At 45.6% G+C, this 12,472-nt stretch overlaps 1 protein-coding gene across 6 annotated transcripts in view; it reads left to right on the forward strand.

The window, feature by feature from the left end:
• The window catches only part of LOC115187924 (ribonucleases P/MRP protein subunit POP1-like), a 35,349-nt gene that overhangs the window by 9,599 nt on the left and 13,278 nt on the right, over positions 1–12,472 (forward strand). For all 6 annotated transcript variants that reach the window (XM_029746990.1, XM_029746991.1, XM_029746989.1 and 3 more), the window contains 6 exons: positions 4,117–4,325; positions 5,279–5,565; positions 6,618–6,711; positions 7,532–7,640; positions 8,639–8,758; positions 11,388–11,518. In XM_029746990.1, the coding sequence (XP_029602850.1) occupies positions 4,117–4,325; positions 5,279–5,565; positions 6,618–6,711; positions 7,532–7,640; positions 8,639–8,758; positions 11,388–11,518 (950 nt within the window). The remainder of the gene's footprint in view (positions 1–4,116; positions 4,326–5,278; positions 5,566–6,617; positions 6,712–7,531; positions 7,641–8,638; positions 8,759–11,387; positions 11,519–12,472) is intronic.

The following is a 12,472-nucleotide window of genomic DNA, read 5'->3' on the forward strand; positions in this document are numbered from 1 at the left end:
TATACAGGAAGCCACCTCACCAGAAAGACTAGCTACAGATTCCTGTATACAGGAAGCCACCTCACCAGAAAGACTAGCTACAGATTCCTGTATACAGGAAGCCACCTCACCAGAAGGGAAGTTCTCGGTAATAATAGCATCACTTCACTTGCAGACTGTGATTTAAGAAACATGTGACTGAGTGTTGTTATGTTGGAAATTCTTACAGCAACACTAATCTCTCCTCCGTTTACAACAGCCAGCATTTGGATTGGGTGGCGGTAACAGGAAGGTGGGATTGGGTGGCGGTAACAGGAAGGTGGGATTGGGCGGCGGTAACAGGAAGGTGGGATTGGGCGACGGTAACGGGAAGGTGGGATTGGGTGACGGTAACAGGAAGGTGTCAGAAGGTGGGATTGGGCGACGGTAACAGGAAGGTGGGATTGGGTGACGGTAACAGGAAGGTGGGATTGGGTGACGGTAACAGGAAGGTGTCAGAAGGTGGGATTGGGTGACGGTAACAGGAAGGTGGGATTGGGCGACGGTAACAGGAAGGTGTCAGAAGGTGGGATTGGGTGACGGTAACAGGAAGGTGGGATTGGGCGACGGTAACAGGAAAGTGTCAGAAGGTGGAATTGGGTGACGGTAACAGGAAGGTGTCAGAAGGTGGGATTGGGCGACGGTAACAGGAAGGTGTCAGAAGGTGGGATTGGGCGACGGTAACAGGAAGGTGTCAGAAGGTGGGATTGGGCGACGGTAACAGGAAGGTGGGATTGGGCGACGGTAACAGGAAGGTGTCAGAAGGTGGGATTGGGCGATGGTAACAGGAAGGTGTCAGAAGGTGACTGCTTATCAACCGTTGGGACCCAAAGTTTACACTGTAACGAGGGTGTTCACAATGGGGTGTAGGATCGGCCTTGGGATGAGAGATGTTTAGCTAACCTGAGCACAGGGAAGATTTATCCACTGATACCGACTGTAGCAGAACATAGGATGTTATTGGAGATGATGGTGGCTAGAATACCAGGTCTGAGTTGGGAGACAGGTAGGGAGCGTCTGAAAAGTTCAGTCCTAGATCTATCAGTGAAACCATGGGAGACAGGTAGGGAGCGTCTGAAAGGTTCAGTCCTAGATCTATCAGTGAAACCATGGGAGACGGGTAGGGAGCGTCTGAAAGGTTCAGTCCTAGATCTATCAGTGAAACCATAGGAAACGGGTAGGGAGCGTCTGAAAAGTTCAGTCCTAGATCTATCAGTGAACCACAAAGGCAATAGGTGATCAGGAGACAGATTCAATGCAATAGCTATTCTCACAGCAGTGGCTGTAGGGACAGTAACTAAAGGAGCAGAAATAGTGTTGAAGGATACTATAGTAACAGCATGGAACTGGGCTATAGTAACTATAGTAACGGCATAGAACCGGGCTATAGTAACAGCAGGGAACTGGGCAATAGTAACTATAGTAACAGTATGGAACTGGGCTATAGTAACAGCATGGAACTGGACTATAGTAACTATAGTAACAGTATGGAACTGGACTATAGTAACTATAGTAACAGTATGGAACTGGACTATAGTAACTATAGTAACAGTATGAAACTGGGCTATAGTAACTATAGTAACAGTATGGAACTGGGCTATAGTAACTATAGTAACAGCATGGAACTGGGCTATAGTAACTATAGTAACAGCATGGAACTGGGCTATAGTAACTATAGTAACAGTATGGAACTGGGCTATAGTAACTATAGTAACAGTATGGAACTGGGCTATAGTAACTATAGTAACAGTATGGAACTGGACTATAGTAACTATAGTAACAGCATGGAACTGGACTATAGTAACTATAGTAACAGCATGGAACTGGACTATAGTAACTATAGTAACAGCATGGAACTGGACTATAGTAACTATAGTAACAGCATGGAACTGGGCTATAGTAACTATAGTAACAGCATGGAACTGGGCTATAGTAACAGCATGGAACTGGACTATAGTAACTATAGTAACAGTATGGAACTGGACTATAGTAACTATAGTAACAGTATGGAACTGGACTATAGTAACTATAGTAACAGCATGGAACTGGACTATAGTAACTATAGTAACAGCATGGAACTGGACTATAGTAACTATAGTAACAGCATGGAACTGGACTATAGTAACAGCATGGAACTGGACTATAGTAACTATAGTAACAGTATGGAACTGGACTATAGTAACTATAGTAACAGTATGGAACTGGGCTATAGTAACTATAGTAACAGCATGGAACTGGACTATAGTAACTATAGTAACAGCATGGAACTGGACTATAGTAACTATAGTAACAGCATGGAACTGAGCTATAGTAACTATAGTAACAGCATGGAACTGGACTATAGTAACTATAGTAACAGCATGGAACTGGGCTATAGTAACTATAGTAACAGCATGGAACTGGACTATAGTAACTATAGTAACAGCATGGAACTGGGCTATAGTAACTATAGTAACAGCATGGAACTGGACTATAGTAACTATAGTAACAGCATGGAACTGGGCTATAGTAACTATAGTAACAGCATGGAACTGAGCTATAGTAACTATAGTAACAGCATGGAACTGGACTATAGTAACTATAGTAACAGCATGGAACTGGGCTATGGTAACTATAGTAACAGCATGGAACTGGGCTATGGTAACTATAGTAACAGCATGGAACTGGACTATAGTAACTATAGTAACAGTATGGAACTGGACTATAGTAACTATAGTAACAGCATGGAACTGGACTATAGTAACTATAGTAACAGCATGGAACTGGGCTATAGTAACTATAGTAACAGCATGGAACTGGGCTATGGTAACTATAGTAACAGCATGAAACTGGACTATAGTAACTATAGTAACAGTATGGAACTGGACTATAGTAACTATAGTAACAGCATGGAACTGGGCTATAGTAACTATAGTAACAGCATGGAACTGGGCTATAGTAACTATAGTAACAGCATGGATCTGGGCTATAGTTACTATAGTAACTGAAGGAGCAGCAGTAGTAGTGGTGAGTATGAGTGAGCATAGTGTGATTTATAGATCAGAGGCCATACGTCTCGGAGGTGGAAACGTACAAATCGACGTTTTGTTTTCTGCTCATTTAGAAGTATTGTAAGAGTTGGCTCTGCCTCGTAGGAGGTTATAAATATACGTGTTTGTGTAATCATGCTTTTAGCAGCTGTATGACCCAGTGGGTGAATAAACTTGGTATGAGCTTTTCCTGGTCGTCCGTTAGTTTTTCCACTCGGTTTGTCAGAACCTAACTGATGGTACGAGGTAGACGGCAAAACCAGATGTGATTGTTTTCAACGAGGGCACAACGGTAAATGCCATCAGCCGCCACGGTAGACGGGACTTGCCACCAGAGTTAAAAATATTTAAACTTTTGCCATCTGCCGCAGTGTTGTTTTCTACCGGATGTTGATATGCACTGTTTAGTGAAATCACCATAGCAACGCGTACCGTTGTGCTGGCTTGCTTTTGCAGCCACCCTCTGTCACGTCCTGACCAGTAAAAGGGGTTATTTGTTATTGTAGTTTGGTCAGGACGTGGCAGGGGGGTGTTTGTTTAGTGTGTTTCGTTTTTTTGGGGGGCAATGTTCTATGTTAGTATATTTCTATGTTCAGGGTTTTTTAGTTTGGCCTTCAATTAGAAGCAGCTGTTCTTCGTTGCTGTTAATTGGAGGCCATATTTAAGTAAAAGTTTTTTTTTTGTCACTGTGTTGGTGGGTAGTTGTTCCGTGTATAGCGTGTTGCCTTACAGGACTGTCTTCGACGGTGTTTATTTTGTTCCGTCTTCTCAATAGAAGATGAGTATTCACATTCCCGCTGCATTTTGGTCTAATCCATACGACGAACGTTACACCCTCTTCCTTGCTTTCTTGTCCCGCTATGCCGACTGGTACGACAGATTTTTATGTCCCTCGTCTAAAACGCGGCATCAGTCTCGAGAAAACACAAGTATTTCAGTATAAAAGTTTGAAAATGTTTAACCAACTGTACGAAAAACGGTGTAATTGTTTCTTTGAGTCGGGTGGTCTAACAAATATGTTTCTCTTGCTTTACGGTGTTATTGATGATGACATCTGTTGTACCTGCAGGGCCTACGTTTGCAGCAGCCGTGTGTGTGTCAGGCAGGAAACAGGGCAGCGTGGTGGTGTACAGAGCAGGACAGTACCCTCTCCAGCCCCTGGGGCCTGTCACGTTCCTCTGGAGACCCAGAGCACAGGGCCGGGGTCAGGAGGACCAAGGCTCCCAGGGATCAACACACAGACAGCTGTGGATCTGGGCTCATCCCACCATGAAAACGGTCAGAGGGACTAATATGCAGAATCGATCAGTAGTAGAAGTATTGAACAACCATTTAACTATTCATTGATGGTGTAATGTCTTTATTGTTGTTTATAATCTGGTCCAATCAGATGTCCCCTTTGGGATCGGTAAAGTACTATCCAATCGGATGTCCCCTTTGGGATTGGTAAAGTACTATCCAATCAGATGTCCCCTTTGGGATTGGTAAAGTACTATCCAATCGGATGTCCCCTTTGGGATCGGTAAAGTACTATCCAATCAGATGTCCCCTTTGGGATCGGTAAAGTACTATCCAATCGGATGTCCCCTTTGGGATCGGTAAAGTACTATCCAATCAGATGTCCCCTTTGGGATCGGTAAAGTACTATCCAATCGGATGTCCCCTTTGGGATCGGTAAAGTACTATCCAATCGGATGTCCCCTTTGGGATCGGTAAAGTACTATCCAATCGGATGTCCCCTTTGGGATCGGTAAAGTGCTATCCAATCAGATGTCCCCTTTGGGATCGGTAAAGTACTATCCAATCGGATGTCCCCTTTGGGATCGGTAAAGTACTATCCAATCGGATGTCCCCTTTGGGATCGGTAAAGTACTATCCAATCAGATGTCCCCTTTGGGATTGGTAAAGTACTATCCAATCAGATGTCCCCTTTGGGATCGGTAAAGTGCTATCCAATCAGATGTCCCCTTTGGGATTGGTAAAGTACTGCTGTGTGATGACTGTTCTGACTGTGCTCTGTGTCGTGGCTGTGCTCTGTGTCGTGGCTGTGCTCTGTGTCGTGGCTGTGCTCTGTGTGTGTGTGTCGTGGCTGTGCTCTGTGTCGTGGCTGTGCTCTGTGTCGTGGCTGTGCTCTGTGTCGTGGCTGTGCTCTGTGTCGTGGCTGTGCTCTGTGTCGTGTCTGTGCTCTGTGTCGTGACTGTGCTCTGTGTCGTGTCTGTGCTCGGTGTCAGGACCTCCTCCCAGAGCTGCAGGCTGTCTGTCAGTGTTCTGAGGCTGTACTTCCACCTGGTCCGGTGGAGCACCCGGTCCCACAGCCAGCCCCTACCCCCACCTTGGGCCCTGGTCCTGGGGCTTGTCCTGAGGCGGTGCAGGCCTCGGCTTCTGGTTCTAAGAGGAAGTGGTCCTCCAGGGAGCCTGAGGCTGCAGGACCACCAGCCAAGAAGCTCCTGGGATACAGTACCATCTCTTCTACCACACCCGTCACCTGGAGGTCCAGTACCACTGGCATAGTCATCAGGTTGGTTCTGACTGCTTCCACTGGAATAGTCCATCAGGTTGGTTCTGACTGCTTCCACTGGTATAGTCCATCGTGTTGGTTCTGACTGCTTCCACTGGTATAGTCCATCGGGTTGGTTCTGACTGCTTCCACTGGTATAGTCCATCAGGTTGGTTCTGACTGCTTCAGGTTGGTTCTGACTGCTTCCACTGGTATAGTCCATCAGGTTGGTTCTGACTGCTTCCACTGGTATAGTCCATCAGGTTGGTTCTGACTGCTTCCACTGGTATAGTCCATCAGGTTGGTTCTGACTGCTTCCACTGGTATAGTCCATCAGGTTGGTTCTGACTGGTATAGTCCATCAGGTTGGTACTGACTGCTTCTACTGGTATAGTCCATCAGGTTGGTTCTGACTGGTATAGTCCATCAGGTTGGTTCTGACTGCTTCCACTGGTATAGTCCATCGGGTTGGTTCTGACTGCTTCCACTGGTATAGTCCATCAGGTTGGTTCTGATTGCTTCCACTGGTATAGTCCATCAGATTGGTTCTGACTGGTATAGTCCATCGGGTTGGTTCTGACTGCTTCCACTGGTATAGTCCATCAGGTTGGTTCTGATTGCTTCCACTGGTATAGTCCATCAGATTGGTTCTGACTGGTATAGTCCATCGGGGTGGTTCTGACTGCTTCTACTGGTATAGTCCATCAGATTGGTTCTGACTGGTATAGTCCATCGGGTTGGTTCTGACTGCTTCCAGAGTCTCTCCAAGCTCTACGTTCATGTACCTGTTAGTTGTGTCTGGAGGTTGGCACCTTGATGCTGTTAAGACTTCCTGAATGTTAAAACATCACGTTTTGATTTTGTCATATTTATAGTTTTCTGTCAATTTTATAAACCCCTCCCTTTTATAAACCCCTCCCTTTTATAAACCCCTCCCTTTTATAAATCCCTCCCTTTATAAACCCCTCCCTTTATAAACCCCTCCCTTTATAAACCCCTCCCTGTATAAACCCCTCCCTTTGTTCTCAACCATGTGGACTTCCTGAATGTTGTTGTTTACTGTTGTTTTGCAGTGACCTCACCATGGAGATGGTGCGCTATCGTCTGATTGGACCTCTATCACATTCCGTTCTGACCGAAGCCCTGGCTCCTGCAACACACTGTGATGTAAGAACCTGGGATGATTTATCTAGAGACCCAGCTAATCACCTGGGATGATTTATCTAGAGACCAGCTAATCACCTGGGATGATTAACCTGGAGACCCAGCTAATCACCTGGGAAGATTTATCTAGAGACCAGCTAATCTCCTGGGATGATTTATCTGGAGACCCAGCTAATCACCTGGGATGATTTATCTGGAGACCAGCTAATCACCTGGGATGATTTATCTAGAGACTAGCTAATCACCTGGGATGATTTATCTAGAGACCAGCTAATCACCTGGGATGATTTATCTGGAGACCAGCTAATCACCTGGGATGATTTATCTGGAGACCAGCTAATCACCTGGGATGATTTATCTGGAGACCAGCTAATCACCTGGGATGATTTATCTGGAGACCAGCTAATCACCTGGGATGATTTATCTGGAGACCAGCTAATCACCTGGGATGATTTATCTGGAGACCAGCTAATCACCTGGGATGATTTATCTGGAGACCAGCTAATCACCTGGGATGATTTATCTAGAGACCAGCTAATCACCTGGGATGATTTATCTGGAGACCCAGCTAATCACCTGGGATGATTTATCTAGAGACCCACCTGGGATGATTTATCTAGAGACTATAACCTGTATGTACCAGTGTAAGGTGTTAGGTGTTTTATCTAGAGACTATATCCTGTATGTACCAGTGTAAGGTGTTAGGTGTTTTACCTGGAGACTATAACCTGTATGTTCCAGTGTAAGGTGTCAGGTGTTTTATCTAGAGACTATATCCTGTATGTTTCAGTGTAAGGTGTTAGGTGTTTTATCTTTATTTCAGGCTACAGGTAAATCCAGACCATCTCCCTTCTGGTGGCCAGATCACTGCAGAGACGACTGTAACATGTCTCTTCATCAACAACAAGCTGGTGTCTTCAACATGCTCAAAGGTGGGTTCCTCACAACTACATTCCTCATCCATTACCTACATTCATGTAACGGTTGTCTGTGGAAGGAGTAGACCAAAGCGTAGCTTGGTACGTGTTCATGATGTTTTTTATTACTTGAACACTGAAACCAAAAAAACTAAGTGGAACAAAACGCAACAGTTCTGTCAGGTGAACACACCAAACTGAAAACAACTACCCACCCCAACCCTGTGGGAAAAGGCTTCCTAAGTATGGTTCCCAATCAGAGACAACGATAGACACCTGTCCCTGATTGAGAACCATACCCGGCCAAAACAAAGAAATACCAAAACATAGAAAAAAGGACATAGAATGCCCACCCTAGTCACACCCTGGCCTAACCAACATAGAGAATAAAACCCTCTCTATGGCCAGGGCGAGACAGTTCATTAATTAGCCCTGTTCCTAGAGAGATACAGTTGTGAAGTCGGGAAGTTAATGACTCCAACTTAGGTTGGAGTCATTAAAACTCGTTTTTCAACCACTCCACAAATTTCTTGTTACCAAACTATAGTTTTGGCAAGTCGGTTAGGACATCTACTTTCTGCATGACACAAGTAATTTTTCCAACAATTTTTACAGGCAGATTATTTGACTTATAATTCACTGTATCACAATTCCAGTGGGTCAGAAGTTTACATACACTAAGTTGACTGTGTCTTTAAACAGCTTGGAAAATTCCAGAAAATTATGTCATGGCTTTAGAAGCTTCTGATAGGCTAATTGACATCATTCGAGTCAATTGGAGGTGTACCTGTGGATGTATTTCAAGGCCTACATTCAAACTCAGTGCTTCTTTGCTTGACATCTCCTCCCCTCCAAAGCGTACCTCATGTCCTGTCCTGTCTCTCCTCCTCTCCAAAGCGTACCTCATGTCCTGTCCTGTCTCTCCTCCTCTCCAAAGCGTACCTCATGTCTGTCCTGTCTCTCCTCCTCTCCAAAGCGTACCTCATGTCCTGTCCTGTCTCTCCTCCCCTCAGGTGTGTACTCCACAGCGGAGGTCCCAGCCGGCTCAGTTCTGGGTCTGACGGTGGATGACCCCAGGTTGACCTTACCAAACAAGAGAAGCAAGGCCGTGTCCGACGTCAGGAAGGCACAAGGTAACCTCTGAGCCGGTAGCCACGGTAACCTCTGAGCCGGTAACCTCTGAGCCGGTAGCCACGGTAACCTCTGAGCCGGTAGCCACGGTAACCTCTGAGCCGGTAGCCACGGTAACCTCTGAGCCGGTAGCCACGGTAACCTCTGAGCCAGGAGACGGGGTGGGGTGGTTCAGACAGGTCCGATTTATAGTTTACATTACGTCATTATTCTCCTTTAGGGTGATTCTACCTGGGCCATGCTCAGAACACAACCTTTTCAATCAGAGTGAAACTGTGAGGTAGCCTACTACCTGATATTTAATAAGAACGCATGCAAGAAAGTGTGATAGATTGTTCCCAGCTGAACAGGACCCTGTGTTTTGTGAACGTGATGGTAATAGGGTCCTGAGGCTTTGTGGGTAGGGAGGTTCTGTGGGTCATTCTCTGCTCTTCTCTGGTCCTGGTATTTCTCCGGTCCTGTCTGAGTCTGGTTGTGGTATTTCTCCGGTCCTGTCTGAGGCTGGTTGTGGTATTTCTCTGGTCCTGTCTGAGGCTGGTTGTGGTATTTCTCTGGTCCTGTCTGAGGCTGGTTGTGGTATTTCTCTGGTCCTGTCTGAGGCTGGTTGTGGTATTTCTCTGGTCCTGTCTGAGGCTGGTTGTGGTACTTCTCTGGTCCTGTCTGAGGCTGGTTGTGGTATTTCTCCGGTCCTGTGCTCCTGGGGAGCCTCTGCTCGTCCATGCAGATGTCCCAGGTTCGAATCCTGGCAGGGCCCTGTACTCAGACCACGCCCTCAGAGGTTCACACCCACTTCCTTATTTACCTTTTAGTACCTGGCTGGGTGTTGCATCACCCACTTCCTTATTTACCTTTTAGTACCTGGCTGGGGGTTGCATCATCCACTTCCTTATTTAATGGATGTACAGTGGGTGAAAAAAGTATTTGATCCCCTGCTGATTTTGTACGTTTGCCCACTTACAAAGAAATGATCAGTCAATAATTTTAATGGTAGGTTTATTTGAACAGTGAGAGACAGAAAAACAACAAAAAAATCCAGAAAAACGCATGTCAAAAATGTTATAAAATGATTTGCATTTTAATGATGTATTTGACCCCTCTGCAAAACATGGCTTAGTACTTGGTGGCAAAACCCTTGCTGGCAATCAGAGGTCAGACGTTTCTTGTAGTTGGTCACCAGGTTTGCACACATCTCAGGAGGGATTTTGTCCCACTCCTCTTTGCAGATCTTCTCCAAGTCATTAAGGTTTCGAGGCTGACGTTTGGCAACTCGAACCTTCAGCTCCCTCCACAGATTTTCTATGGGATTAAGGTCTGGAGACTGGCTAGGCCACTCCAGGACCTTAATGTGCTTCTTCTTGAGCCACTCCTTTGTTGCCTTGGCCGTGTGTTTTGGGTCATTGTCATGCTGGAATACCCATCCACGACCCATTTTCAATGCCCTGGCTGAGGGAAGGAGGTTTTCACCCAAGATTTGATGGTACATGGCCCCGTCCATCGTCCCTTTGATGTGGTGAAGTTGTCCTGTCCCCTTAGCAGAAAAACACCCCCAAAGCATAATGTTTCCACCTCCATGTCTGACGGTGGGGATGGGGTTCTTGGGGTCATAGGCAGCATTCCTCCTCCACCAAACACGGCGAGTTGAGTTGATGTCAAAGAGCTCCATTTTAGTCTCATCTGACCACAACACTTTCACCAGTTGTCCTCTGAGTCATTCAGATGTTCATTGGCAGACTTCAGACGGGCCTGTATATGTATTCTTGAGCAGGGGGACCTTGCGGGCGCTGCAGGATTTCAGTCCCTCACGGCGTAGTGTGCTACCAATTGTTTTCTTGGTGACTATGGTCCCAGCTGCCTTGAGATCATTGACAAGATCCTCCCGTGTAGTTCTGGGCTGATTCCTCACCGTTCTCATGATCATTGCAACCCCACGAGGTGAGATCTTGCATGGAGCCCCAGGCCGAGGGATATTGACAGTTCTTTTGTGTTTCTTCCATTTGCGAATAATCGCACCGAATGTTGTCACCTTCTCACCAAGCTGCTTGGCGATGGTCTTGTAGCCCATTCCAGCCTTGTGTAGGTCTACAATCTTGTCCCTGACATCCTTGGAGAGCTCTTTGGTCTTGGCCATGGTGGAGAGTTTGGAATCTGATTGATTGATTGCTTCTGTGGACAGGTGTCTTTTATACAGGTAACAAGCTGAGATTAGGAGCACTCCCTTTAAGAGTGTGCTCCTAATCTCAGCTCGTTACCTGTATAAAAGACACCTGGGAGCCAGAAATCTTTCTGATTTGAGAGGGGGTCAAATACTTATTTCCCTCATTAAAATGCAAATCAATTTATAACATTTTTGACATGCGTTTTCCTTGATATTTTTGTTGTTATTCTGTCTCTCACTGTTCAAATAAACCTACCATTAAAATTATAGACTGATCCTTTCTTTGTCAGTGGGCAAACGAACAAAATCAGCAGGGGATCAAATACCCCCCCCCACTGTAGGCCTATAGAGCTACTAGGTGAAGCTGTACATGTTGCCAACTAGTTGTGTGCCTCCTCTGGCCTACTCAACTCAGTTCGGTGACTCTCCTGAGTACCTGGTCATACGGCAGTATGTCCTCTGCCATGTTGTTTCAGGAGTGAACGAGGAGAGGATGAGGAAGAGGAGGGAACTGATGTTGAAGGGGATCCCTGAACCCCTCAGCCAGAGTTCCCTGTGGGACCGGTCTGTCCGCGACAACGTCACACACAACAAGATGACAGACCAGGTACTGAACCATAGCACCATGTCTGTCAATATATAATTTACTAAATGTATGTCCCCCTCAGGAGACTCTACCCAGGAAGTAGAGACACTAAATGTATGGAGACTCTACCCAGGAAGTAGAGACACTAAATGTATGGAGACTCTACCCAGGAAGTAGAGACACTAAATGTATGTCCCCCAGGAGACTCTACCCAGGAAGTAGAGACACTAAATGTATTGAGACTCTACCCAGGAAGTAGAGACACTAAATGTATGGAGACTCTACCCAGGAAGTAGAGACACTAAATGTATGGAGACTCTACCCAGGAAGTAGAGACCAATATTTTTTCCTCGTGTTTGATTGTTCTTCAAGAATCCACGCTGCTGTTGAATTGAATCCTTGACTGCATCTGTACCTCGGTTTCTATCCAATATAAAACAATATGCACATTTTCCCACCAGATGTGTTTCCATCACATTGACTTGTTGCAGATAAAAGGCTGTGTGATGACGTAGTGCACATAAAAATACCTTCTGTTGTTCAATTCCCATGTAGTGAATAAACAATACAAGTTAGATGGGTTTCCATCGCATTCACAGTTTCCTGTCAGGTTCTGGAACATTCTCTATAGACAACAGTTCACTGTCAGGTTCTGGAACATTCTCTATAGACAACAGTTCACTGTCAGGTTCTGGAACATTCTCTATAGACAACAGTTCACTGTCAGGTTCTGGAACATTCTCTATAGACAACAGTTCACTGACAGGTTCTAGAACATTCTCTATAGACAACAGTTCACTGACAGGTTCTGGAACATTCTCTATAGACAACTGTTTCCTGTCAGGTTCTGGAACATTCTCTCTAGACAACAGTTCACTGTCAGGTTCTGGAACATTCTCTATAGACAACAGTTCACTGTCAGGTTCTGGAACATTCTCTATAGACAACAGTTCACTGTCAGGTTCTGGAACATTC

This window comes from Salmo trutta, unplaced genomic scaffold, assembly GCF_901001165.1.
Source record: "Salmo trutta unplaced genomic scaffold, fSalTru1.1, whole genome shotgun sequence".
Lineage (NCBI taxonomy): Eukaryota > Metazoa > Chordata > Actinopteri > Salmoniformes > Salmonidae > Salmo > Salmo trutta.